At 67.4% G+C, this 27,416-nt stretch overlaps 2 protein-coding genes across 6 annotated transcripts; one reads left to right on the forward strand and one right to left on the reverse strand.

Annotated features, from left to right (window-relative positions):
- Positions 1 to 1,315: 1,315 nt before the first annotated feature.
- On the reverse strand, positions 1,316 to 6,428 carry PIH1D1 (PIH1 domain containing 1). Of its 5 annotated transcripts, none has more exons than XM_037888684.2 (10): positions 6,297 to 6,428; positions 5,585 to 5,690; positions 4,917 to 4,983; positions 4,623 to 4,808; positions 4,251 to 4,312; positions 4,013 to 4,097; positions 3,685 to 3,781; positions 2,549 to 2,639; positions 2,124 to 2,267; positions 1,316 to 1,745 (listed from the first exon to the last, which is right to left on the reverse strand). In XM_037888684.2, the coding sequence occupies exons 2-10, from the start codon at positions 5,666 to 5,668 to the stop codon at positions 1,698 to 1,700; spliced, it is 864 nt and encodes a 287-aa protein (XP_037744612.1). In that variant the 5' UTR covers positions 5,669 to 5,690; positions 6,297 to 6,428; the 3' UTR covers positions 1,316 to 1,697. The 5 variants fall into 5 exon arrangements, with proteins under 5 accessions (XP_037744612.1, XP_037744614.1, XP_037744613.1 ...); XM_037888686.2 differs by having other exon boundaries at positions 6,318 to 6,411; XM_037888685.2 differs by having other exon boundaries at positions 6,017 to 6,346.
- A 202-nt stretch (positions 6,429 to 6,630) lies between these two features.
- ALDH16A1 (aldehyde dehydrogenase 16 family member A1) lies at positions 6,631 to 25,841 on the forward strand. The gene is given in 20 exon segments (XM_037888675.2): positions 6,631 to 6,748; positions 6,751 to 6,851; positions 8,202 to 8,304; positions 8,660 to 8,786; positions 9,001 to 9,179; positions 9,601 to 9,678; positions 10,191 to 10,375; positions 10,754 to 10,813; positions 10,815 to 10,907; positions 11,865 to 11,984; positions 11,986 to 12,063; positions 12,417 to 12,515; positions 13,999 to 14,135; positions 15,275 to 15,380; positions 15,465 to 15,625; positions 17,737 to 17,904; positions 20,874 to 21,078; positions 21,484 to 21,669; positions 24,665 to 24,790; positions 25,601 to 25,841. Coding segments are annotated over 20 exon segments (2,589 nt in total). The 5' UTR covers positions 6,631 to 6,645; the 3' UTR covers positions 25,775 to 25,841.
- The last annotated feature ends 1,575 nt before the right edge of the window (positions 25,842 to 27,416 follow it).

The raw sequence follows: 27,416 nt of genomic DNA on the forward strand, positions 1-27,416 counted from the left end.
CCAGGGAGAGAACCCAGGAGTCCTGGCTCCCACTCCCCCTGCTGTAACCACTAGTCCCCACTCCCCTTCCCAAAGCTGGAGAGAGAACCCAGGAGTCCAGGTTCCCAGGCCCCCCCCCGCTCTAACCACTGGACCCCGCTCCCCTCCCAAGGCAGTGGACCTGGCCAGCTCCAAGCTCGCCCTCCCCTGGGCCCCGGAACTGCCAGCTGTCGGCAGCCCCAGCCAGCCGGGAGGCAGCTGCCCAGACCGAGGGGTGTGTGTGTGTGGGGCGGGGGGGACGTGCCCCAGTGGGAGACAGATGGTGCGAGTGTCTCAGGGCACAGCCCCCTTCTTGGCAGGTGAGGGGGGGGAGCAGCCGGCAGCCTTGAGCAAATCTGTGCCCCCCCCACAAACCGCCAGACCCCACTCCCCTCCCCGAGCTGGGGAGAGAACCCAGGAGTCCTGGCTCCCAGCCCCACCCCCCCACGCTCTAACCACTAGACCCCAGTCCCCTCAGAGCTGGGGAGCGAACCCAGGAGTCCTGCCCCTCCCCCCCCCACCCACCAGTGAGAATTACAACCCAGGAGCAATGGACACTTCCCAGCACCAGATGGGATGGGTGGGTGGGATAATGAGATGCAAAGATATGCACCGAGGAAGGAGTGGGGGTAAAGAGACAGGAACGGGCTTGGGACCCCCCAAGCCTGACTTTCCGGGGTGGTCTGGGGGGAGGTGCCGGGGAGATGCCCCCCCAGCACAGCAGTGAGGCCTTAACTGGCCTCAGGGAAAGGCTGCAGGTTCCCCCCCCCGCCGTCATCCCCCCCACCTCCAAGGGGAAAGGCCCCATTCCCCGCCCCCCTGAGCCAGCCAGTCCCTGCCCCGGGGCCGGATGGAAGCTGGCGCCCCCTAGAGGGGACAGGCCCCAAGCCCCATTCCCCGCCCCCCTGAGCCAGCCAGGCCCCACCTTTCAGGGCCCGCCCCGGGGAAAGGGCTCCGCTCGGGGTGGCAGAGAAGCTCCTGCAGCCCCTGGCGCGGCTGGCAGATGGCTGGGGGGCGGCAGAGGGGGCCGGCTGCGAAGGGGGGGGAACAGGCTGTACGAAGGGAAGGCGAGAAAGCAGCGCCGGGAAGGCGGAGCTGGCAGAAAAGAGGGAGGGACGGAGAGAGAATGAAAACCGGACGGGGACAGAAATAAGAGCTGGAGACGCGCACGCTGTGCCCAACCGGCGCCCCCCGGTGGGCAAGGCCGGGCCCTGCCCCCCAGCCGGCGCTCCTGCCCCATCCCGCCCCCCCCGTCGGGCGAGGCTCGGGCGGCCGGGCACAGATGGACGACGCCGTGTTTCCGTCGCACCGTTTATTGCGCGCCTTCGGGTGCAGATTTGACAGGGCACGAGCCAGCCCCCCGAGCCAGCTGCCCCCACCCCATCCCCATACCAGGGCAGCAGGGTCCCGGCCCCCCCCACGGACAGCTGATCTCTGGGCACGCCAGGAGCAAGAGCTAGAAAGACAAACCCAGGAGTCCTGGCTCCCAGCCCTGCCCCCCCGACTCTAACCACTAGACCCTACTCCCCTCCCAGAGCTGGAGAAAGAACCCACGAGTCCTGGTTTTCTGCTGGGGATCGCAGCCCCAACCCCCCACATGCCGGCTCCCCCTTGGTCTGGTGGGGGGCCCCCCACTCCGGATCCTGGATTCTCTCCTGTGGGCAGAGCGGGGGGTCTCCTCAGGGGGGCCCCAGCTGGGGCTGGACGGGCATCTTCACCGTCAGCACCTGTGGGGAGACGAGGGGGCGATAAGTGGGGAGAGGAACCAGGGGGAGGGGCCACTGAGAAGGGGGAGGAGTCACAGCCTGGTGGGGAGGGGGCACACCTGAGGTCGTGACAGAGAGGAGGGGGCCACAGCCTAGACATAAAGAAGGCGGGGCCACAGCCCGAGGAGGAGGAGCCACACCATGGGGGCGGGATCATGACAGAGGGGGAGGAGTCACACAAGGGGGAGGGGTCATACATTGGGGGTGGGGTCCCTGGCTTGCGGGGATGGGAGTTTTTGCCCTGGGGGACGAGTGCACACCCCACCCTGATGCAGAGGGGCGGGATTCCCCAGGGGGGCTGGGGGGGGAAATGCGGGGGTCCCGGGGGGGGGGGCTCACCGCGGTGCGCCGGTGGAAGCGGGCGTGGCTGCGCTCCGGGACGATGTCGTGGGGGATGTAGATGTCGAGGACGTAGGGGCCCGGCCCCCCACGCAGCACGACCCGGTCCTGCCCCAGCTCCAGGGAGAGCTCCCGTGCCGAGCCCTGCGGGAGGGGTCATGAGAGCCTGTGGGGAGAGACCCGCCCAGGGCCGGCACCCCCGCCCCACGGCACCCCCTGCGGGGAGAGACCCGCCCCAGGGCCGGCACCCCCGCCCCACGGCGCCCCCTGCGGGGAGAGACCCGCCCCAGGGCCGGCACCCCCGCCCCACGGCGCCCCCTGCGGGGAGAGACCCGCCCCAGGGCCGGCACCCCCGCCCCACGGCGCCCCCTGCGGGGAGAGACCCCGGGCTGGAGCAGCCAGGAGCTCCCCTCAGCAGAACTCACCACTCTGGGCAGGTGGATCTCAGCCAGCAGGAATTCGGGGGGCCCTCCCGCCGGCTCCGCCAGGATGGTGAATTTGGGGAGCACAGGGGAACTGTGGAAAGAAATGGGGGTGGGGAAAGCAGGTGCTCAGAGGGGGACAGGTCTGAGCTCCCTGCCCGACACCATAACAGCCGGGGCCCACTGGGGAGGGGCCACATGGCCCAGCCAGCGACTCTTGCCGGGGGGGAGGGGGACCCCAGCAGGACCCCAGCAGAGGGAGGGGGACCCCAGCAGAGAGAGGGGGCTCTGAGCACCCAGGAAAAATCCCCATCTGCCCCAAGGCCTGGCAATGGACCCAGCCCCCCGAGTCTGTCTGGGGACATCACGGCTCCATGGGTCTCTGGCTTGTCTCCCTGCCTTCACTGCAAGAGACCCACAGGGGACACGCCCGGGCCTGAGCCTTCTGGTCAATTTCGGCCATGGAAGGGGGGGCCTTTAGCAGCCCCTCCTGCATACACACAGGCCGCCCCCCCCCCCAATATACACAGCCCCCTCCAATCAATCAACTAGCCAGGGAACCATTTCAACCAGGCCAGCCAGACCCTTGCAATCACGTCAGTCTGATTACCACATTGCCTCCCCAAACACTTGGATTTCATCGCCCCGCCCTCCCCAGCCCGCTGCCCGGAGCCCCCTGTGCCAGACGCCATCGCAAAACTGGGATGCTGGGCTTTTTGGGGGTGTTAGAGAATCCTTTGTAGCCCCTCAGGCTCACAAGATAGCCGTGGTTCTAGGCCTCCCCCACCCCGATGGAGCTGGGCACGGTCCGCTCGGATCAGTTGTATTTTCCATCCCTGGGTGCGTGCCAGACGGGGGAGAGCCCACTGCACTCCTGGGGGAGGGGGGGCATTAGAAGGGGCAGACCTAGGGGGTTCAGACACACCAGCGTTTTTCTCAAAACACACGGAGCTAGAGGAACTCTTTGCCACTGGATTTCCAAAGCAGCAATCAGAGAACAGCAGCCGTGGGGTGGGGTGGGGTGGGGTGGCGGGGGAAGGGGATGAGGAGGGAGTTGTTAAAATCCACAGCGACCCAAGGAGTTAGACCCACAGGGGGCAGAGTCTGGGGGCGGGGAGAGTAATCAGACCCCCACGCACCTGAAGTCCATCTCCTGTATAACAGGGCTGGACTTGGTGCGGATGGTCTGTCCCGAGATGGAGCCCATGAACTTCCGGTTCTTCAGGATTCGCCACTCTGCAGAGCGGTGGGGAAGGGGTTAATGGGGACGGGCAGATTGGGGGCACTGGAGCAAGAGCCTCCCACCTCCCCCAGCCCGGCCGGCGCCCCTCGCTCCCGACCCGCAGCCCCGGGCTCCCCCCAGCCCGGCCGGCGCCCCTCGCTCCCAACCCGCAGCCCCGGGCTCCCCCCAGCCCGGCCGGCGCCCCTCGCTCCCGACCCGCAGCCCCGCCCTGGGCTGGACAGTACCCGGGTGATTGATGTCCATCTTGTACTTCTCTGCCAGCCCCTCCAGGGCTACCGTGATGAAGAACTCTTTGAAGAAGGGGTCAGCCTGGCACAGAGAAAGGGCAGGGTCAGCCGGACCCAGGCGACAGCCTGGGGACCACTATGGACCTGCATCCCCTCCCCGCTCCCAACCCCGGCCACACCCACAGCCGTGGGGCTCTTGGGGGCAGGAGGGCTTGGCCCAGCAGGGGGCGCTTACCTCAACTTTGCTGAAGAAGCCGGTGTTGATGACCACGTCGTACGCGGTGCAGCCGTTCCCGCCTGCGACGGAGAACGACTGTGAGCACTTGGCCCGCCGGGTGGCCTCTGAGCTCCCCTCGCACCGCGGCCTGGGGTCAGAGCCAGTGCGGCCTGATCTCTGGGGCTGGCTGGGAGCCGGCGTCCCGAGAGGGGACAGGCCCCGGGCCCCATTCCCTGCCCCCCTGAGCCAGCCAGTCCCTGCCCTGGGACCGGGTAGGAGCCAGCACCCCTAGAGGGGACAGGCCCCATTCCCTGCCCCCCTGAGCCAGCCAGTCCCTGCGGCAGGTTCCATCCATAGGGCTGAGGGGTCACAGTGGGGAGGGGGGCTCACTGTTGTCCAGCTCGGCGTGAGGCTCCCCCAGGCTCATGGGGATGCGGAAGGACGAGGCGCTGTCCGACTCAATCAGACACTCCAGCTCCTGGCGGCTGAGGTCGGGGGGCGGCGGGATGTCCAGCGACCGGCAGATGTTCACAAACACCTTCTCCTGGGAGCCCGCGTGGGTCTTAATGCAGAAGCCTGGCAGGAGAGGGAAAGGAAGGGGTGGGTGCCCCTCACTCCCGACCCACAGCCCACTAGCATCCCAGCCCTGGGCTCCCCCACCTCACCCCACCCCAAACTCCGTACCAGGCTGAGGCTGGATCGGTTTCAAGTCACGCACTGAAGGCATCGCGCTCTGGATCTTCTGGGTGGCCTGGAGGGAAAGAGGGATGAGGCAGGAACCGGATCCCACCACGCCCACCCCGTGGTCCCTCCAGACCCACACACCTGCGATGAGGCCCCAGCACAGACGGGGCCCTGTGAATAAACCCGCAACTCCTCCTCCTCGCCCGCCCCATGAGCCACCCCCCGTCCCTGCCTCAACTCAATCGCTGCATCACCTGGAACGAATGAGAATGGGACCAAGCGGGGACCCCACCAGTCACCGATTCCCCCATCTGATCCCACCAGTCCTCACAGGGCTGATCCTGCCCCACCAGAGCCCATCAGCCCCCCGCCTCCTCCTGCCAGAGGCTGATTCCTCTGCCAGCACCCTTGGCCAGCTCCCACCTACCCACAGCCATCAGAGAGCCACAAACCCCGCAGGTGGGGAGGGAGCGGAGCCCACTGGGCCGACACCGCCCCGAGAGATCCTTGCTGAGACCCAGCCCTGCCAGCCCCCAAGGGCTTCCTACTCCCCCACAGGGCCCCACAAGCAGAGCCAGCATGCTGCCCCCACAACACTCCCCAGGGCAGACCTGCACCGGGGCGGGGGCTGGGGGGGAGGACACACAGGGTCTGGGCCACTCACAGACCTGGAGCAGCAGCTGTCTGAACTCCTCATCGTCTTCCTCCTCCAGCTCTGCCGACAGCAGGGACTTGTCCGTCTGGGAGGCCATGGGCTCTGCTCCGGGGACGGGGCTGCAAAGCAGACAGAACTTCAGCCAGATGTCCCAGCTCCCGTGGTGTGGGAGCGAGGGCACGCACAGCCCCCAACCTGCCCCCTACCGCCATGGGCAGAGGGGCCCGCGGCCTCCCAAGCCAGGCCTGGTCCCTGCCAGCATGGCCTCCGGGGCAGGGCTGGAGCATGGGGCACCAGGCCCGGCCACCTGCTGCAGGGAGCGGATTGGGGCACCGGGGGGCATTTGCCGCAGCCCCCCACGAGGCGTCACCACGCCAGGCTGTCGGTGCTGCCAGCCCAGGGTGCCCGGAGAGAGACGGGGGGTGAGTGGGGGGGTGTCTCCCACCTGGCGATGCCCCCGCTACCGTGTCCTCCGGCCTGGAGAACTGCCAGCCCTGAGGAGACTGATACCAGCCCCCCTCCCCGAGCCGGGGAGAGAACCCAGGAGTCCGGGCTCCCGGCCTCCCCCTCCCCGAGCCGGGGAGAGAACCCAGGAGTCCGGGCTCCCGGCCTCCCCCTCCCCGAGCCGGGGAGAGAACCCAGGAGTCCTAGCTCCCGGCCTCCCCCTCCCCGAGCCGGGGAGAGAACCCAGGAGTCCGGGCTCACGCCACCCCGCGGGCACTGACCCCTGCCCCTTGGCTCCCCGCCTCCCCGCGGCTATTGGCAACGGTGGCCCACGCCTGCGACGCCCGCTTCCGGGCGCGTTAAACCAACTTCCGGTGTCTGTTGCCACACTTCCGGTAAGGACAGTATCGCTTCCGGGGTAGGGTTTTTGCCTCACTTCCCGTCTTCCGCCACAATTGCCCTCACAGAGCGAGGCGGGACTTCCGGCGATTCACTTACTGGTTCTTTGTCAATTTCGGAGAGGCCCTTTCCGGCTTTTGGACGCCACACTTCCGGCTGCGGTCTGCCACACTTCCGGTCCCTCCGCAAAGCGGTTTTACCTTCTTCCGGCGGAAGTGACCGAACTAGGTCATGGCCCGTCCCCGAAACCCTAGTCTCTATGGTGCTCCGGAGGCCGGAAGTGGAGCTGGGTCCCTCCAGCGGCCAGGGGCGGGCTGCCTGGGGGCAGAGTCCTGCGGGAATCAATGGCTGGAGCTGCGGGGGGGCGCCCGTCCGTGTGGGACATCTACAGCTCCATGGAGTATGGGCCTGCCCCAGAGGGGGCGGGGCCTGCCCAGGTAAGGCCCCCCCCGCCCCCACATTGGGAGCCCGGACTCCTGGGTTCTCTCCCCGGCTCTGGAAGCGGAGTTGGGGGTCTAGTGGTTAGAGCAGGGGGGTGCTGGGAGCCAGGACTCCTGGGTTCTCTCCCCAGCTCTGCCCCAGGCTGCGTTAAGTTGGTTGAGTCTCACACAGCTATGTGTGCCTCAGTTTCCCCATGGGCAGCGACAGCCCCGCTGGCTGCCTGGCCCTCGGCCAATGCAGAATTGCCGAGACAGCGAGATTCCACTTCCCCTTCCCTACCCCCACCAGCAGCCCTGACCTTGGCGTAGCTGAGCCAGCACGCGGGGTGGGGCGCGGGGGGGGGGAACGTGCCTGCACTGCGCTGAGACCCCAGCCCCGGGCCTGTCCCACCTGGGTTTTTCCACTGCAGCCCCAGCTCTCGTCCTGCTGCGCGGACATCGGATCCAGAGCCAGGAGCTCGTCCCTTGGTGGGGGGGGGGCAGTACAAGAATAGAACCCAGGTGTCCTGGTACCTGGTCACCTCCTCCGAGATCCCACTCCCTTTCCAGGACTAGTAATAGAACCCAGGAGTCCTGGCTCCCAGCCCCCTGCTCTAACCACTAGACCCCACTCACAGCTCGGGAGAGAACCCAGGACTCCTGGCTCCCTAATTTCCAGTCTTTAAAACAGGCCCCTCCATGTTAAAACACATCATAGTGGGCTTTGTAAGAGCTGGGATCCAATGATTGACAACCAGGACTCCTGGGTTCTGTCTCCAGCTCTGACCCTCTGTGGCAGGTCCATTCCCCCTCTCTGTACCTCAGTTTCCCCGTCCGTTTAATCAAACAGTGGGTAGCGTTTCATTTCAGCTCGCAGGGGTGCGTCTGCTATGCTGGACTAAGAATCAGAACGCAGCGATCCTGCTGGGAACACCCCCTGTCCCCGCCACAGCGGGACCCCTCCCCTCCCACACCTGAATGGGCGTTCTGCAGAGAATCCCCCTTTTGCACTATAGGGCTTAGGACCCACGGTGGCCACGTTCTGCTTCCAGCCACTAAACCAGTGGTTCTCAAACTTTTGTACTGGTGACCCCTTTCACATAGCAAACCTCTGAGTGCAACCCCCCCCCCATAAATTAAAACCACTGTTTTATAAATGCTGGAGGCAAAGCGGTGTTTGGGGTGGAGGCTGACCGGTTGCGACCCCCCATGTAATAACCTCATGACCCCCTGAGGGGTCCCGACCGCCAGTTTGAGAACCCCTGCACTAGAGGGCAGCGTGGAGCTGGTGGGTGTGCGATGTATTGTCGAGGGTCTGACGGTCCGTTCCAGGGGGTGTATTTCTCCTGCTTCCCCCTCCAACCCCAGGCCTGGCTGGAGACTCACGGTCGAAGCTTTGGGCATTTCGTGGCCGGCAAATGGTGGAAGCCGGAAGGCAGAGAAACCGCCAGCGACACCAACCCAGCCACAGGTTCAAGCCCAGACCCCGTGCGACGGCTGCGGCAGCTCACGGCATCTGACTCTGAAGGGTTAAACTGGACCTTGAAGGGGGGGGGGGGCGGGGAATGGGACTGGGGGCCTCCCCCCGTAGGGGGCCGCCGGCTCCCATCCAGCCCCAGGGCGGGGGGACTGACGGGCTCAAGGGGACCGGGAATGGGACACGGGGCCTTTGCCCTCTAGGGGGCGCCGGCTCCCATCCCAGCTGTGGGATTCAGCTCAGTTCTGAGCAGAGTGTGTGTGTGTGGGGGGGGGGGGGGGGGGGGGGGGCAGGGAGATCTCTCCATGGGGCTCCCGGCCCCCTGGGCTGACCCCATTCCCCTCACCAGGGGAGCTGCTGGCCACCACCCTCCAGGGGGAGCCGGAGGACGTAGAGGCTGCTGTCCAAGCTGCCACGAAAGCCTTCGAAGCCTGGAGCCGCCTGCCGTGCCACGCCCGAGCCCGGCACCTGCACAAGTGAGCGCCGGCCGCGGGGGCGCCGGGGGGCGGGAGGGGAGGGGGGAGGGGGCGTTTGCTTGGGGCAGGGGGAGAAACGCACCCGGTTTGGACGCGTGGTTCTGTCGCCACCTAGTGGCGGCAGCCTGCCGGGCGCCCGCGAAGCTGCCGCGGGGCCCCCCCTCCGGCCTGGCATGCTCGGGTCGTGGCTGACCCCGGCCCCTCCCTTCTCCAGCATGGCCCGGACCATCCAGAAACACCAGCGCCTGCTGGCGCTCCTGGAGAGCCTGGGTACCGGGAAGCCCATCGGGGAGGCCCGGGACCGGGACGCGCCCCTGGTCGTCCGACATTTCTACCACCACGCCGGCTGGGCCCAGCTCATGGGCACCGAGATGGGGGGCTGGAAGCCCCTGGGTGAGTATCTCGTCCCAGAGAGAAAGGGACCGCGGTGGGGTTCCCTCGCCCCGTGCTGGAGCCCCGCGCCTGTTTACATGGGGGAAACTGAGGCACGATGTGGGAGCGGGGATTTTGGACTGCAGCAGGGCTCAGCACAGAACCCAGAGGTCCTGGCTCCCTCCTGCAACTGCTTGACCTCCCCTCTGCTCCCAGAGCCAGGGAGAGAACCCAGGAGTCCTGCCTCTCCGCACCCCCCTGCTCTAACCACTAGACCCCACTCCCCTCCCAGGGCCGGGGAGAGAACCCAGGAGTCCTGCCTCGCCGCACCCCCTCCCCCTGCTCTAACCACTAGACCACACTCCCCTCCCAGGGCCGGGGAGAGAACCCAGGAGTCCTGGCTCCCCGCTTTGACCTCTCTCTCTATCTCCTCCCCACCCAGGGGTGGTCGCTGCTGTGGTTACCTGGAATTCCCCATTGCTGCCACTGGCCTGGAAAATCTGCCCAGCTCTGGCCATGGGTAGGTGTGGGGGGGTCGCCCCCTCTGTGCCCCCCATGTGTGCTCCCTTGGGATCCCCTCGCCCCTCTTGGGGTTCACCCCCCCACCTCCATATTTCTATCCCCCCAGCTCCTCTTGGGGGGTGTCCCGTGGTTCTGAGTCCCCCCAGCCCCTGTGTGTCTCCCCTTGAGCTTCCCCACAGCCCCCTTCTAAGGGGAAGGGGTTGCCCAGCTGGGATCCCCCCCGTGATTGTTCCCGTCTGGGGGTCCCCCTGCTGTGAGCCCATTGCACCTTCCCCAGTGGTCCCCTCTGAAGCCCCCTCTCCCTTCTTTGGGGGTTCTCCTGCCCTGAGCCCCCTGTGCCCCCATGTGTGGTTCCCCTCTGAAGCCCCCTGTATGGGGGTCCCCCTTCTCTGAGCCCCCTGCAGCCCGTGCCCTGGGCCACCCATGTGTGGTCCCCCTCTCCCCTCTGTGGGGGTCCCCCTACCCTGAGGTCTCTGCGCCCCCCTCTTGACCCCCATCTACCCCCCCCAGGGAACACCATGGTTCTCCTTCCACCCCCCCGCGCCCGGCTCTCTGCCCTGCTGCTGGCCGAGCTGGGGGCCCAGGCCGGTCTGCCCCCAGGGGTGCTGAATGTGCTGACGGGGGAGGGGGCGCTAGCCGGGGGGCTGGCTGCCCATCCCGGGGTGGATGCTGTGGCCGTGGCTGGCTCTGTGGAGGTATGTGTTTCCAGGCAGGGGGTGTCCCCCTGACTCCCATGTGCCTGAGGCCGGGTCCATGTGGGGGGTGGAAATGGGGGGCTGGTATCTTGGGGGGAAGCTGCCATGGTCTAGGCTGGGGGGATGGGAGGGGGCTCTGGAGAGCTGAGTTGAGGGGGAGTGGGGGGCCCTGAAGGGAGGGGCTGCCGTGTCTTGGAGGGGCCTGGGGTGTGGGGTCTGGGGGGAGGGGGCTGCTATGGTCCATGGGGGTTTGGGAGGCTGGACCCTGTGGGCGGGGGCGGGGAGGCTGGGGACCTAGGCCATTGGGGAGGGCTGGGCTGGTGGAGATGGGGGCTGCCCTGGCCCCATTCCCAACACCCCCCTTTCCCCTCCCCTCAGGTGGGGCGCTCGCTGCGCCGCGCCACGGCCGGTGGGGGCCCCCGGCTCTCGCTGCAGCTGGGGGGGTGACACCCTGGCCGTCGTCTTCGACTCGGCCGACCTGGATGGAGCCGCTGTGGGGCTGAGCGACGCCGTGAGCTGCCAGCGGGGCCTGGTGAGCAGGGAGCGCAGCCTTCCCCTAGGGGGCGCCAGCTGGCGGGGAACGGGGCGCGGGGCCTTTCCCCTCTAGGGGGCGCCGGCTCCCATCCGGCCCCAGGGCAGGGACTGGCTGGCTCAGGGGGGCGGGGAACGGGGCGCGGGGCCTGTCCCCTCTAGGGGGCGCCAGCTCCCATCCGGCCCCAGGGCTGGGCCTGGCTGGCTCAGGGGGGCAGGGAATGGGGCACAGGGCCTTTCCCCTCTAGGGGGCGCCGGCTCCCATCCGGCCCCAGGGCTGGGCCTGGCTGGCTCAGGGGGGCAGGGAATGGGGCACAGGGCCTTTCCCCTCTAGGGGGCGCCGGCTCCCATCCGGCCCCAGGGCTGGGCCTGGCTGGCTCAGGGGGGCAGGGAATGGGGCGCGGGGCCTTTCCCCTCTAGGGGGCGCCGGCTCCCATCCGGCCCCAGGGCTGGGCCTGGCTGGCTCAGGGGGGCAGGGAATGGGGCACAGGGCCTTTCCCCTCTAGGGGGCGCCGGCTCCCATCCGGCCCCAGTGCTGGGCCTGGCTGGCTCAGGGGGGCAGGGAACAGGGCGCGGGGCCTGTCCCCTCTAGGGGGCGCCAGCTCCCATCCGGCCCCAGGGCTGGGCCTGGCTGGCTCAGGGGGGCAGGGAATGGGGCACAGGGCCTTTCCCCTCTAGGGGGCGCCGGCTCCCATCCGGCCCCAGGGCTGGGCCTGGCTGGCTGGGGGGGGGTGGGGAATGGGGCACAGGGCCTTTCCCCTCTAGGGGGCGCCGGCTCCCATCCGGCCCCAGGGCAGGGACTGGCTGGCTCGGGGGGGGGGGGGGGGGGGGGGGGGGGCGGGGAACAGGCCCCCTCTGGATTGTGACTCTGTGGCCCCCTAGTGGCCGCAGCCTGCCTTGCGTGAGGGCCTGTGCCCTGCAGGGGGCGCCGGCGTGTCGTTAACCCCTTTCCCCCCAGGCTCCCGGCGCCGGGGCGCTGCTCCTGGTGCAGGAGGCCGTGGCCGGGGCGCTGCTCCAGCGGCTGAAGACGCGGCTGGGGCAGCTGCGTGTGGGGGACCCGCTGGACAAGGCCATGGACGGGGGGGGCCCTGGCGGACGAAGCCCAGCGGGGCGCCATAGAGACCTACGTGGAGGAGGCCCGGGCAGAGGGGGCTGAGGTGAGGGGCTGGGTCTAGTGGGTAGAGTGGAGGGGTGCAGGCTGGGAGCCAGGACTCCTGGGTTCCCTCTCTGGCTCCGGGAAGGGGAGTGGGGTCTAGTGGTAGGAGCGGGGGGTGTTGGGAGCCGGACTCCTGGGTTCTCTCCCTGGCTCCAGGACGGGAGTGGGGTCTAGTGGTCAGAGCAGGGGTGCTGGGAGCCCGGACTCCTGGGTTCTCTTCCCAGCTCTGGAGAAGGGGAGTGGGGTCTAGTGGTCAGAGCAGGGGGGCTGGGAGCCCGGACTCCTGGGTTCTCTCCCCGGCTCCGGGACGGGGGTCTGTCTCTGAGGCTCGTGCTGCTGTCTCCCCACACACAGATTTTCCAGGCGTGGGCAGCGCTCCCGGCCCGAGGGCCCTTCTACCCCCCGACCCTGATCACCGGAGTGGCCAGCACCTCGCGCTGTGTCCGGGAGGAGGTAGGGGGCGCCCCCCCCCCCACGCCCCACCTGGGGGCCAACCCAGGCTCCCTCCGCCTGCCTGCTGGGGCATACATGGGGAAGTGGTGACCTCTGGTGGCCACGATCATAATTGCAGTTCTCTGCTTTCCCCCTCAGGTCTGCCTGCTGGGGAGAGCACCCCCCACTGAGCCCCCGGTCCGCTCCCTGCAGCCCAGCGCTCCCCGCTGAGCCCCCCACCCTGCAGCCCAGCGCCCCCCGCTGAGCCCCCCACCCTGCAGCCCAGCGCCCCCCGCTGAGCCCCCCACCCTGCAGCCCAGTGCCCCCCGCTGAGCCCCCCACCCCGCAGCCCAGCGCCCCCCGCTGAGCCCCCCACCCCGCAGCCCAGTGCCCCCCGCTGAGCCCCCCACCCCGCAGCCCAGCGCCCCATGCTGAGCTCCGCAGCCCAGCTACCCCCACTGAGCCCCTCACCCCGCAGCCCAGCGCCCCCCGCTGAGCCCCCCACCCTGCAGCCCAGTGCCCCCCACTGAGCCCCCCACCCTGCTCCCTGCAGCCCAGCGCTCCCTGCTGAGCCCCCCGCCCTGCTCCCCGCAGCCCAGCGCTCCCTGCTGAGCCCCCCGCCCTGCTCCCCACAGCCCAGCGCCCCCCGCCCCGCTCCCCGCAGCCCAGCGCCCCCTCCTGAGCCCCCCGCCCTGCTCCCCGCAGCCCAGCGCCCTCTGCTGAGCTCCCCGCAGCCCAGCGCCCCCCGCTGAGCCCCCCGCCCTGCTCCCCACAGCCCAGCGCCCCCCGCTGTACCCCCAGCTCCCCCCAGCCCAGCGCCCCCCACTGTCCCCCCAGCTCCCCCCAGCCCAGCGCCCCCCACTGTCCCCCCAGCTCCCCACAGCCCAGCGCCCCCCGCTGTCCCCCCAGCTCCCCGCAGCCCAGCGCCCCCCGCTGAGCCCCCAGCCCCGCTTCCCGCAGCCCAGCGCCCCCCGCTGAGCCCCCCGCCCCGCAGCCCAGCGCCCCCCGCTGAGCCCCCGGTCCGCTCCCTGCAGCCCAGCGCCCCCCGCTGAGCCCCCCACCCTGCAGCCCAGTGCCCCCCACTGAGCCCCCCACCCTGCAGCCCAGCGCCCCCCGCTGAGCCCCCCACCCCGCGCCCCGCAGCCCAGCGCCCCCTCCTGAGCCCCCCGCCCTGCTCCCCGCAGCCCAGCGCCCCCCGCTGAGCCCCCCACCCCGCTCCCCGCAGCCCAGCGCCCCCCGCTGAGCCCCCCGCCCCGCTTCCCGCAGCCCAGCGCCCCCCGCTGAGCCCCCCCGCCCTGCTCCCCACAGCCCAGCGCCCCCCGCTGAGCTCCCCGCAGCCCAGCGCCCCCCGCTGAGCCCCCCGCCCCACTCCCCGCAGCCCAGCGCCCCCCGCTGAGCCCCCTGCTCCGCTCCCTGCAGCCCAGCACCCCCTGTTGGCCCCCTCGCCCCGCTCCCTTCAGCCCAGCGCCCCGTCTCCCAAGACTTCTCTTGTCCCCTGCTGCAGATCCTTGGGCCAGTGCTGGTGGTACTGCCCTTCCGGACCGCCAAGGAGGCCGTGGCGCTGGGGAACCACCGCCCCTCCGGGCTGGCAGCCAGCGTATGGACCGAGAACCTGCCCCTGGCCATGGAGGTGGCGCAAAGGTTAGTTCTGAGCCCACGGTCCGGCTCCAGGGTCCGGCTCCGGCTCCCCCCATCCCACCCTGTGCATCCGCTCCCGGAGCTGCAGGGATCCGGCTCATGTTTCCACCCCCCTGGCAATGAAACTCCAGCCCTAGGCCTGCAGGTCGCCTCCCTCCCTCCCCACCTCCCCTGGCCTGTCTGTCCACCCCACTTCGTTATGCTTGAATCCCGCTGCGCCCCCCAGTTTCACTAGCATCCCTTCAGTTCAACCCCTCGCCCGGGCGCTCGGCCCCGGGAGCTCCCCATAGTAAAACCGAAGCGAAGTTTATGGGATGCAGCAGAAGACGAAGCTTCACGTCCCCAGCCGCGGCGGGGCCGCCGGCCGGCCGGGATTTATCGCCCCGCAGCCGCTGAGATCCGAAGCGTGGAAGTCTGAAGACTGTGGAGAGGCATTTTGTCGGCAGCGCGTCCGACAGCCTGCCGTGGAAGCAGGTTCCCCCGCAGGGGTTTCCACACGTGGCCTGGCCCTAGGCTTCCACGGCTCTCGGCGGAAATATTTTCCCGTGGCTTGGTGCCTGCGGTCGGCGTTTGCAGATGAAAAGTCCATCCTCCCCCACCTGCCTGCGCTTTCCTCCCGGCTCGCGAGAGGTTTCGCCCCCCGGGGTCGGCCTGGCCAGCCGAGAGAAAAGAGACCCTTGGCCAGCCGGCCGGGGAAGCGTTCCCTTGGGCAGATCGGTTCGAGAAACAGCCCGTCTTGATTTCCGAATTGCCCGTGACGGAGAATCCCCCACGAGCCGGGGGAAATTGGGCCCGGGGTTAATGCCGGTCACCGTTAGAAACTGACCTCTCGCTTCCAGTCTGAACGCGTCGCGCCCCGACTCCCAGCTGCTGGCCGCGTGGGCCCCGGCTCGGCTCGCTGACGGGCCCGGGGCTTCACTCTCCGAGCTCCCGTTCGCCCCCGTCGGTCCCCCGCTGCCCCGACTTTCTCTTGGTCTCCCCGGCGCGTCGGACGAGCGACGAGTTCGGCGCTTTCTGCCAGGCCCCCGCCGAGGGATCTTGCTGTGGGAAACGCGCCCGTTTGTCGCTGCGTACCCGCCCTCTGGGGCCAGCCTGGGGCCCCTGGGCTCTGACACCCCCCCCCATCTCGCTCTTTGTGGCAGCCTGCAGGTCGGCACCATCTGGATCAACGGGCAGAACTTCTTTGACGCGGCTGCGGGCGTGGGAGGAACCAAGGAGAGCGGGAACGGCCGGGATGGAGGCAAGGAGGTGTGTGGGGCTGAGCCGGGAAGGGGGGGGATATCAGGCTGGAGGGCCCGCAGGGCTGACTTGTCCCTTCCTTCCCCCTCCTAGGGCCTGTATGAGTATGTCAGGCCGAGCTGGCAGAGCCGGTCCCGGCCCGGCCCCACGGAGCTGGACTACAAAACTTTTGCTGCCTCCTATGGGGCTGACCCTCCTTCCGTTCCTGGGCACAGTGGGGTAGCCTGCCCCGAACTGGAGGAAAACATGCCAAGGTACTGATGACTCACGGTCCCCCAGAGCTGGCCCCCCTCGCCCGGTGCTGGGACGCGGCCCCTCTGGGGTGGGGCGCAGGGGCCGGGTATGCGGGGACCCTTCGCCTGGCCCTGAGACACGGCCCCTCTGGGGTGGGGCGTGGGGGCTGGTTATGCAGGGACCCTTCGCCTGGCCCTGAGACACGGCCCCTCTGGGGTGGGGCATGGGGGCTGGTTATGCAGGGGCCCTTCGCCTGGCCCTGAGACACGGCCCCTCTGGGATGGGGCGTGGGGGCTGGTTATGCAGGGACCTTCGCCTGGCCCTGAGACACGGCCCCTCTGGGGTGGGGCGTGGGGGGCTGGTTATGCAGGGACCCTTCGCCTGGCCCTGAGACACGGCCCCTCTGGGGTGGGGCGTGGGGGCTGGTTATGCAGGGGCAATATTCTCTCTAAATTTTTCCGTCCACGTGCAGCGTGAATTTTGCTCTGTGGAGCACCAACAGGGAGGGAACATGCGGGTGGCGCACCATCACCTCCGTACTTTCAGGGCACCCCTTATCCCCCCCCCGCCCCCGAGATCTCCCAACGTCCCACAGCTCGTCCCTAGCTGGGTGGTGGGGAAGGTCTGACTTCGGGTGGCGTCTGCAGCGCCTGCCAGTTCATTCGTCCAGCCTCCTTCCGCGGGGACGAAATCCAGCCACCGCTGGGGAGGGAAATGGCCCCCAGCTAGCGCAGCGAGCCCTGTGCAGTAGTTGGGAAAGAGACGGGGAATTTTGGGCAGGAAGAATCTTTCCCTCTCATGCAAAATCCTGGAGCTATTTAATGTTCGGAAGGGGCTTCATCTGTCAAAGTCTCCTCTGAAGGTAAAATATAACACGGCCCCGTTCGGCAGCCCGTAAATGTGTCTTTCTAAATCGAGACATTAAGGCTCAAAATAATAGTCCAAAACGCACCGTCCCTCCTCTCATATTAACCGTCCAAAGAGCTTTAAAAGCCCCGTCGACTATTCATGACTTGCACTGGAGTAGCCTGGACGCTGAAAGTAACGCCAGCAGGTCCACCCTTGGACTCGCACCCTGGCAGACAATGTTCCCGTGTCTCGGTTGTTACCGGGGAACATTTACACCGCGCTTTCCAGACACGTGGGCTCGGGCAAACTTTCACTTGACGTGGCGTTTTCGCCCACTCCTTTCCCTGGGAACTACTTGGCAGGGTCAGGACTAGATAACGCCCCTCTCCTGCTGCCCGCGAAAAACTTTTCAACCACCGCGAGGGGGAGTTTAAATCCACCACGGAGGATGGCTGTCATTGGAAATCAGACCAAAACGGTTCTCTTTGAGTCATTTCCATTTAAAACACAAATCGAAAAGCCAGTGCTCTTCAGCGCTTTGCGTTTGTAAATCTCAAAGGGTTTTGCAGGGAAATGGGGAAACTGAGGCACGGTGTGGGGGTGAGGTGACTTCCCAAGGCCACACAGGAACTCAGTGGCAGAGCAGGGGAAAGACCCAGAGTCTCTTCATTCCCCAGGCTCCCCCAGCTCTGGGGCTGCGGCAGGGAGAGATGACTCCCATCTCTCCCATCCCCGCCGCAGGCCCGGGGCCAGGGGAGAGGCGTCTCTCCCGTCCCTGCTGCAGCCCCGGGGCTGGGGCTGGGGCTGGGGCCGGGGGAGAGGCGTCTCTGCCCGCCCGCCCCCGCCCCCATAGCCCTGCATGGCCCAAGTTTCTCCAAAGCCCCATCACGGCCCCCCACCTCACCCCATTCCCCCCTCCCCCACACACATAATCCACACTCACCCGTGTGCAGGCCTGCACCTTAGAGGGAACACAGACACGGACCCCTCGTCCGGTGCTGAGATGCAGCCCCTCTGGGGCGGGGCGCGGGGGCTGGGTGGACAGGGATCCCCGGCCCGGGGACGGGACGCGGCCCCTCTGGGGCGGGGCGCGGGGGCTGGGTGGACAGGGATCCCCGGCCCGGGGACGGGACGCGGCCCCTCTGGGGCGGGGCGCGGGGGCTGGGTGGACAGGGATCCCCGGCCCGGGGACGGGACGCGGCCCCTCTGGGGCGGGGCGCGGGGGCTTTCCAATGAGCGTGAGGGTTCAGGGGTCACCTTGGCCCCCCTTGTGTCTCTGCAGGGTGGACAGAACCTACAAGCTGTATTACGGAGGGGCTCAGAAGCGACCCGAGGGAATGGCCTCGCTCCCCGTCCTCGACCCCGCCGGCAACGTGCTGGCGTACGTGGCGGACGGCAGCGCCAAGGACATCCGCAACGCCGTGGAGGCGGCTCACAAGGCCGCGCCGGGGTGAGATGGGGAGCAGCTCAGGACTCCTGGGTTCTCTGCCCGGCTCTGGGAGGGGAGTGGGGTCCAGTGGTTAGAGCGAGGGGCTGGGCGCCAGGACCCCCGGGTTGTCTCCCTGGCTCTGGGAGGGGAGTGGTGTCTAGTGGTTAGAGCAGGGGGGGCTGGGAGCCAGGACTCCTGGGTTCTATCCCCAACTTTGCCCCTGAACTCGCTGTTTGCCCTTCGTGCCTCAGTTTCCCCCGTGTACCGAGCGAGGCCGCTCCTCGCCGTATGAGGCCTGGCTGCGGGTTGGGGCCCTCTCTGAGTTCCCAGGCCAGGTGGTGCCCGCCTGGAGCAAGGTGTTGCCCATTTTCTGGCCCGCTGCCAGGTGCCAATAATCTCCCCCGCCCCGCGGCCCCCGGCCTCGCCTCTCTTATCTCTCCCCCGGCAGCGGGGTGGCCAGAGTCCCCGGAGAACTGAAGAGCCGCTGGCTCATTGCAGCTGGGACCCGCCCGGCATCTCACGCCGCTGGAAATGGTTTGCTCCTCGGGGAGCCCTGCCTGGCGCCGGGGGGCGGGGGGGCGTCCATAGAGCCGGGATCTGATCAAACCGGGGGGAGAATAATTTTTGCCTAAATTTTCCAGACACTTTTCTTGTTTGGGGCGAAAGTTGGAGAAGTTGGACGGTTTTGCCCCCAAAACGAGACGGTTTTGGCCCCCCTCCCAGACAGGGACCGGACCTGCCACTGCTCGGCCTTATGGGAGTCCCTGGCTGTGGTGCATCATGGGAGTGGTAGTTCGGACAGTCTCCTCCATAGGCCGTGCATCATCTCCCATGGTGCACCACAGCTCCCCCTGGCCTGGGAGCGGGTTGCATAATGGGAACCCCTGGCTGTGGTTAGGGTGGCCAACTTTCTAGTGGCACAAAACCAACCCCCCTAGCCCCGCCCCTTCCCCAAGGCCCCGCCCCCATCTTTGGGGGCTCGCTCTCCCGTACCCTCATTCACTTTCACTGGGCTGGGGCTGGGGCAAGGGGTTGGGGTGTGGGAGAGGGTGAGGGCCCTAAATGGGGGTGCAAGTTCTGGGCAGAGCCAGAAATGAGGGGTTCAGGGTGTGGGAGGGGGCCCTGGGCTGGGGTAAGGGGTTGAGGGCTCTGGGCTGCAGGTGCAGGCTCTGGGGTGGAGCCAGGGATGAGGGGTTTGAGGTGCAGGAGGGGGCTCCAGGCTTGGGGGTGGGGCAGAGGGGTTCAGGGTGTGGGTGGGGGCTCTGGGCTGAGGCAGGGGGTTGGGGTGCAGGAAGGGGTGAAGGCTCTGGGGTGGGGCCGGGGATGAGGGGTTTGGGGTGCAGGAGGGGGCTCCGGGTTTGGGGGTCTCAGAGCTGGGGGTTGGGATGCAGGAGGGGGTATGGGCTGGGGGTGCAGGCTCTGGGGTGGAGCCAGAAATGAGGGGTTCAGGGTGTGGGAAGGGGCCCTGGGCTGGGGTAAGGGGTTGAGGGCTCTGGGCTGCAGGTGCAGGCTCTGGGGTCCAGGAGGGGGTACGGGCTCTGGGCTGGGGGTGCGGGCTCTGGGGTGGAGCCAGGGATGAGGGGTTTGAGGTGCAGGAGGGGGCTCCAGGCTTGGGGGTGGGGCAGAGGGGTTCAGGGTGTGGGAGGGGGCTCTGGGCTGAGGCAGGGGGTTGGGGTGCAGGAAGGGGTGAAGGCTCTGGGGTGGGGCCGGGGATGTGGGGTTTGGGGTGCAGGAGGGGGCTCTGGGTTTGGGGGGGCTCAGGGTTGGGGCACAGGCTTACCTCAGGCAGCTCCCAGTCAGGGGCACAGCGGGGCTAAGGCAGGCTCCCTGGCTCCACCCCACCCCACCCAGCTCCCATTGGCCGGTGCTCGGGGCGGGGGCAGCGCGCCGAGCCCCGTGGCCCCCCCGCCTAGGAGCCGGACCTGCCGGTCGCTTCCGGGGTGCAGCGCGGTGCCCCAGGAGAGGTAGGGACCAGCACCGCTGACCGGGACCCACCAGGGTCCCTTCTCGAGCGGGCGTTCGGGTCGAAAACCGGACACCTGGGTCCCCTCGCTGGGGTGCATCATGGGACTTGTAGTTCAGGCTCCTCCTGCTCTAGTCTGTTCTCTAGGGCAGGCAGGCTCCCTTCCTGGACTACACCTCCCCCAGCAGGGTGCCACGCCCCCAAAGACCCCCACCCCCCAAGACACAGAACCCCCCCACGCTGACCTGTGGGGACTTTCCTTCCCCCGGCCCCAACCCCCCCGAGCCGTAAATTGCAGCCCTGCTTTGCAGCCCCCCCGCCCCCCGCCAGTGCCCAGCGCTGCTGAGTGACAGCCCCTGAAATTCAGGGGTGCCTCGGGCGGGGGGAGGGGGTTCGGGATTCCCCCTCGGCCAGTGGGGAAAAGAGGGGCCAGGAGGGTGGCGCAGGGGCAAGGAGTGCAAAAGGCACTTACATTTTATTGCTTTATTGTCTGGGGCTTGACTGGCGTAATCTAATGGGGGTGGCAGGGGGGCAGCTCCCGGACTAGGCCTCGTCCACCAATCAGATCCACAGGGGCACTGGGCTGGGGGGGGGCCTGATCTCTTGGGGGTGGGGCATGGAAGAGTGGGAATCAACTCTGCAGTCTACTGGGTTAGAGTGGGGGTGGGGCTGGGAGCCAGGACTCCTGGGTTCTCTCCCAGCTGTGGGAGGGGAGTGGGGTCTAGTGGTTAGAGCCGGGGGGGCTGGGGGCTGGGACTCCTGGGTTCTCTCCCAGCTCTGGGAGGGGAGTGGGGTCTAGTGGTTAGAGCGCGGGGGGGCTGGGAGCCAGGACTCCTGGGTTCTCTCCCAGCTCTGGGAGGGGAGTGGGGTCTAGTGGTTAGAGCCGGGGGGGGGGGCTGGGGACTGGGACTCCTGGGTTCTCTCCCCAGCACTGGGAAGGAAGTGGGGTCTAGTGGTTAGAGCCGGGGGGGGGGGCTGGGGGCTGGGACTCCTCGGTTCTATCCCGGCTCTGTCTCTCTCCCGGCAGGTGGGGGAAGCGGGCGGCCCACACCCGGGCGCAGGTGCTGTACTATGTGGCGGAGAACCTGGAGCTGCGGCGGGAGGAGGTGGCGTCCCGGCTGGGGGCGCTGACAGGAGCCCCCCCCGAGGAGGCACGGCGGGAGGTGGACCTGGGCCTGGAGCGGCTCTTCCACTGGGCGGCCTACTGCGATAAATCCGGGGGCGTCGTGCAGGTGGGGCCCCAGAGCGCCCGCTCCGGACAGGGGGCAGCCAGAGATGCAGGCGGGCAATGCCAGGGGGTGGGGATTGTGGTGGGGGGGAATGTGGTGGGTAGGTGGCTGTGTTTGGGGGTGGGCATAGTGGAGAAGGTGGGGGGGGCGGGCCGTGGGGAGGTGAGGGATGGGGGGTGGGAACAGGGGAGGGGTTTGGGCGGTGTAGTTATGGGGTGCACCCAGGAGGGGGCGGGGCATGCAGGGCAGGAATGGGGGTGGGGTCAGGGGAGGGAATCTGGGGGTGAAGCTCTGCCCACAGGCTGAACCCAGCAGCAGGTGCCTGGGGGCAGGGTTGACTTTGTCTCGAGGGCTGGAAGTGGGTGGGGGGAGCCCAGAATCACCCCTCTGGCTTTGCCCCTCCCCCAGGAAACCCCCCTGCACGGCACCACCCTGCGGCTCTGCCAGCCCCTGGGCGTCGTGGGGGTCGCCTGCCCGGACGAGCACCCCCTGCTCAGCTTCCTGAGCCTGCTGGCCCCCGCCGTGGCCCGGGGCAACGCCGTGGTGATGGTCCCCAGCCCGCGCTACCCGCTGCCCGCGCTGGACCTCTGCCAGGTACCCTCCCCCTCGCGTGCCTCAATTTCCCCAGGCCAAAAAAGGGAGTCGTCACCCCACCCTGTAGAGGACATGGCTGTCAAGAGATGGAAAAGACGCTACTGGGAGCGTATGGGCCATTGGACTCTGAGACCCTCTGCCTGGGGAGTGAACCCAGGAGTCCTGGCTCCCAGGCTCCCTGCTCTAACCACTAGCCCCCACTCCCCTCCCAGTGCCGAGAGCAGTAACCATAGCTCCGTTGGCACTGGCTCCTGTCCGGCACCCACTGAGCTGCCCCGGCTGGGAGCGACCACACACCCCACTTCGGGCTTACGCCGTGAGAAACAGACCCATCCCCCCCCACCTGAGATCGGGGTCCCCATTGGGCCGGGCGCTGCACAGATTCCCCCACCCCCCGCCCGCCCGACTGAGATTAGGGGACCCCGCGGCGCCAGGCACTGCACAGACCCTTCCCCTCACCCGATCTCAAGCGGGGGACCCCAAGGCGTTACCCCGACACAAGTGCAGAGCCCTGTGTGGCTACATTTGGACCCGCGTCCGCGGCTGTCCCCCGATTTGCCAGACTCCATACACGTGCCCCGGATCCACAGGACCGGTGCCTAGAATGGATCAACCCTGAGAAGGCCACGCTCGGGGCCCCCCAAACCCTGCTGGTTTACAGCCAGTAACACACGAGTTTCTGTCGGCCCCGCTGGTTCACACGAAGCCAAAACACGATCCCCCGGGAGGCGTTTCCAGCCCGATCCACCGTCCACGCAGCCGGTCTTTTAGTGAGAGGTTACTAAAAACCCAATTCCCCGAGCACGAGGTTTTACCCATCCCCAGGGATCCCACCTCTCCGGTCTGCATCACTTCAGAGCTCACCCAAACTTCCCGCCGGCCGCCAGCCCAACTAGTGAAAGGTTTTATTTGGAATAAAATAGAAAAGCGGAGAGTTACGAACGGGGGAAAAGTAACGAGGGGAGTCGTCACAGTCTCCTGGCGGGGCGTCTCTCTGGGACGCTCCCAACCGGCTAGAAGCCAAGGGGCAGCGTAGGGGGGGTGCCGAGCGGCTTGGAGACCTCAGGCCCCTGCCTTTGACTTTTCCCCTCTCACCATTCAGAGGCGACCGGATCGGGCTGGGGGTTCCTCTTTTCTAGCTGTCTCGGGGTTTGAGCCCCGTGCGGGACTGACCTCTTCTCTTCCTGTGCGTACACAGGTCACCTCATTACTAGGATGACCAGATGGCCCGGTTTTATAGGGACAGTCCCGATTTTGGGGTCTTTTTCTTATCTAGGCTCCTATTACCCCCCACCCCCTGTCCCGTTTTTTCGCACTTGCTGTCTGGTCACCCTACTTCGTTACACTCATTTGCATAAGGCAGAGGTCCCCAAAGTGTGGGGCGTGCCCCGCTGGGGGGAAGCGTGAAGGAACATCCAGGGAGGGGGAGCACGGTGGGGCCCCGGGCCAGCCCGCACGGGGGTGAGGAGGAAGTACCACCTGGCCCCGTGCCGGGCCCCGGTCCCAAGCCTTATGGCAGCGCTCCTGCCCCCAGATCCTGGCCGTGGCCCCAGACCCATCCCCAGCTGCAGCCCCAGCCATGGCCCCATTACCCCTTCCCCTCCCCCGAGCCGTGGCCCCGGCTCTAGGGGGGCGCGGACATAGGTAAGGGGGGCGTCCGTCCTCAACAGTTTCGGGACCGCTGCCCTGGGTCGTTCATTATAACAGGGATCGTTAAGCTGAAGACAATGTCGAGCCGCCCGTCTCATATCTTTGATTTCATGGCTGGCTGCTCACAATCACCTGGGTAAAATAGAGGCCTGTAAGACATGAAAGGGACTTTGCACCACGCACACGCTTGGCATGGACGCTTTGGTTCGTAGCCATACGAGTCAACGGGTTCGAAATTGTCCGTCGGCTGCTTGCGCCACGGAGTTAGGGCCCTGCCAAATTCACAGCTCGTTTTGGTTCATTTCACGGTCGTTGAATTTTTCCCAGCGTCTGTTTCACGGTTTCAGATCTTTAAATCTGAAATTTCACGGTGTAGTCACCGGACGCGGAGACGGGGGGGCATCTCCGACCTGAAAGAAGGTGGGGTGTCCGCAAGGCGATTGTAAGGGGAGGGGTCACAGTATTGCCGGGCTCCCAGCTCCGTGAAATCTGGTCTCCCCTACACTAGCCAGATGTCCCGGAGGGGTGAGATTTCATGATCCATAATGTGTTTTTCATGGCTGTGATTTTGGTAGGGCCTTACACATAGAGCAGGTTGTTAGTCACCCTGCACGGGGCAGCTTTAATGCATTCGCGCCCACTGGGCAGCACTGCAAAGCAATGGGGAAACTGAGGCACAGGGTGGGGTCCTCCAAATAAGGCAGAAGAGTCCCGCACACAATACAGCCTGCATGACCGCAGGGGGCGGTGGAAGTGAAGCGTTTTCATTAGCTTCCTCGTTAAGGAGCCCATTAATTACCTTCCTGAGTCACTTGTCTCCGCTGCTAAGAGCTGGGAAGAATTAACGCCGGCCCGTGGGGACCCCGCTGGCCCGGCCCCAGGCATGGGCCACGTGTTCCCTTCGGTGGCTGCATCTGCCCACGCAAACGGTTCTCGCTTCGTCCGCCAGGGCTTTGTCTCCAAAACACCCCTGTCAGGGGGTCCCACCTCTGGTTCTCTGTCCCTGACCTACACAACCAGCTCCCCGTGACAGGAGAGAACCCAGGAGTCCTGGCTCCCAACTCCCCTGCCCGCGGCTCTAACCACTAGACCTCACTCCCCTCCCAAAGCTGGGATAGAACCCAGGAGTCCTGGCTCCCAGCCCCCCCCCCAACCACTCGACCCCACTCCGCTCCTGGCACTGGGTTAGAACCCAGGAGTCCTGGCTCCCAACTCCCCAGCCCCCCCGCTCTAACCACTAGAGCCCACTCTCCTCCCAAAGCTGGGATGGAACCCAGGAGTCCTGGCTCCCAGCCCCTGCTGGTCCTGGCTGCTCATAGGGCCCATCTGCTTCCTCCCCCCCCAGATCTTCGACACCTCGGACGTCCCCGGAGGGGTGGTGAATATTGTGACGGGGAATCGGGACCATCTGAGCCGGACGCTGGCGCAGCACCAGGATGTTCAGGCCATGTGGTACTTCGGGTCTCCGCAGGTGACAGTGGCTCTGCCCCCACAACGTGCCCCCCTGCCAGCCAGTCCCTGCCCTGGGGCCGGATGGGAGCCAGCGCCCCCTAGAGGGGACAGGCCCCGGGCCCCATTCCCTGGCCCCCTGAGCCAGCCAGTCCCTGCCCTGGAGCTGGATGGGAGCCGGCGCCCCCTAGAGGGGACAGGCCCCGGGCCCCATTCCCTGGCCCCCTGAGCCAGCCAGTCCCTGCCCTGGGGCCGGATGGGAGCCGGCGCCCCTTAGAGGGGACAGGCCCCGGGCCCCATTCCCTGGCCCCCTGAGCCAGCCAGTCCCTGCCCTGGAGCCGGATGGCAGCCGGCACCCCTTAGAGGGGACAGGCCCCGGGCCCCATTCCCTGCCCCCCTGAGCCAGCCAGTCCCTGCCCTGGGGCGAGACGGGAGCTGGCGCCCCCTAGAGGGGAAAGGCCCCGGGCCCCATTCGCTGCCCCCTAGCCAGTCCCTGCCCTGGGGCCAGACGGGAGCCGGCACCCCTTAGAGGGGACAGGCCCCGGGCCCCATTCCCTGCCCCCCTGAGCCAGCCAGTCCCTGCCCTGGGGCGAGATGGGAGCTGGCGCCCCCTAGAGGGGACAGGCCCTGGGCCCCATTCCCCGGTCCCCTGAGCCAGCCAGTCCCTGCTCTGGGGCGAGATGGGAGCTGGCGCCCCCTAGAGGGGACAGGCCCTGGGCCCCATTCCCTGCCCCCTAGCCAGTCCCTGCCCTGGGGCCAGACGGGAGCCGGCGCCCCCTAGAGGGGCCAGGCCCTACCTCCTGCGTCCTCATTAACCCTTTCTCTCCTGCAGGGGTCCCAATTTGTGGAATGGGCCTCGGCCGGTAACCTGAAGCGGACCTGGGTGAGCCACGGGGCCCCCCGGCGGTGGGAGGACCCGGCCCAGGGGGCAGGTGAGGAGTTTCTATACCAGGCCACCCAGTGTAAGAACATCTGGATCCCAATGGGGGAGATCTTTGCCAACTGAAGCCGAGGGTCCCCACCCCAAACCACGCAGCCTGAGGGCTACAATAAAAAGGGTTGGTATGGTTTAACCCTGCCCCCTGGTGGGGGTCCGTCTCCTGTTGCCTCATGAGCGTCACTGCCTAAACGGGGAAACTGAGGCACGAGGTTGGGGGGGGCGGGGGAGAGAGAATGACAACTGGAGTCTTGGCTCCCAGCCCCCCTGCTCTAACTGCTAGGCCCCACTCCCCTCCCAGACCTTAAGGTACTGGAACTCAGGACTCCTGGGTTCTCTCCCAGGCTTGGGGAGAGGAGTGGGGTTTAGGGGGTTAGAGTGGGGTGGGAGGGGGAGCCAGGACTCCTGGGTTCTCTCCCCCGCTCTGGAAGGGAGTGGGTCGAGTGCAGAGGTGGGCAAACTACGGCCCACGGGCCACATCCAGCCAGCGGGACCATCCTGCCCGGCCCTTGAACTCCCGGCCGGGGAGGCTCGCCCCCGGCTCCCGTAGCTACACCTCCGTGCGGGCAGCCTGGCTTGCACCCGCCCACCTCCCTGGGTTTCCAATACACCTGTCCTGCTGCTCGGAGCGGCATGGTAAGGGGGTGGGGGGCAGGGGGGTTGGATAAGGGGCAGGAGGTTCTGGGAGGAGGGCAGGGGATGGGGTGCAGGGGGCGGTTGGATGGGGCAGAGGTTCTCAGGGGTCTGGGGTCCCAGGGGGGCAGGGGATCCCGGGAGGGGGCAGTCAGGGGACAAGGATTGGGGGGGGTTGGATGAGTCAGGGGTTCAGAGGGGGGCAGTCGGGAGCAGTAAGAGGGAGGGGGCGGATAGGGAACGGGGGCCAGGCTGTTTGGGGAGGCACAGCCCCCCAACCCGGCCCTCCATACCGTTTCACAACCCCGAGGTGGCCCTCGGGCCAAAAAGTTTGCCCACCCCTGGTCTAGTGGGTTAGAGCCGGGGGGCTGGGAGCCAGGACTTCTGGGTTCTCTCCCCAGCTCTGGGACAGGAGTGGTGTCTAGTGGGCGAGAGTATGCGGGGCAGGGGGGAATTATTGCCCCCCCCCCGGGGAAGGGCCGGGCTGGGCCTGATGCCACAGGGGTGAGTGCCCTCGGGCGGAGGGATCGGTCCCAGGGCTGGGGTAGGGTAGTTATAAACCTTGAATTTTATTGTCTCTTGTTAATGGTCATGGTTCGCCAGCCCACCTCGGTCTTAGAGGCTTGGCACACACGCGGTCCTCGTGCGCCTGCCCCGATGCTCTTCCCCGCTCCCCTCCCCGAGCTGGGGAGAGAACCCAGGAGTCCTGGCTCCCAGCCCCCTGCTCTAACCACTAGACCCCGCTCTCCCCAAGCTGGGGAGAGAACCCAGGAGTCCTGGCTCCCAGCCCCCTGCTCTAACCCACTGGAGCGAAGTGGGCTACAGTCCAGACCAGGGGTGGCCAACCTGAGCCGGAGAAGGAGCCAGAATTTAACAATGGGCATCACCAAAAAGCCCCAGGAGTACGTCAGCAGCCCCCCATCAGCTCCCCCCCGCCCCGCTCCCAGCACCTCCCACCCACCGATCATCGCCTGCCCCTCCCGCCCTGCACCTCCCGATTGGCTGTTCCCTGGCATGCAGGAGGCTTGGGGGTGGGGGGGGGGGGGAGTGAGGGCACACAAGGCTTGGTGGGGGGCGG

The sequence above is a fragment of the Chelonia mydas genome, chromosome 23 (assembly GCF_015237465.2).
Source record: "Chelonia mydas isolate rCheMyd1 chromosome 23, rCheMyd1.pri.v2, whole genome shotgun sequence".
In the NCBI taxonomy this organism is placed as follows: domain Eukaryota; kingdom Metazoa; phylum Chordata; order Testudines; family Cheloniidae; genus Chelonia; species Chelonia mydas.

Coding starts and splice junctions, on each gene's coding strand:
- PIH1D1 (XM_037888684.2), bottom strand. CDS start 5,668: ATGGCCTCCCAGACGGACAAGTCCCTGCTGTCGGCAGAGCTGGAGGAG. Junction 4,098..4,250: donor GCTTCTTCAGCAAAGTTGAG/GTAAGCGCCCCC, acceptor TCTCTGTGCCAG/GCTGACCCCTTCTTCAAAGA. Junction 2,640..3,684: donor ATACAGGAGATGGACTTCAG/GTGCGTGGGGGT, acceptor TTCTTTCCACAG/TTCCCCTGTGCTCCCCAAAT.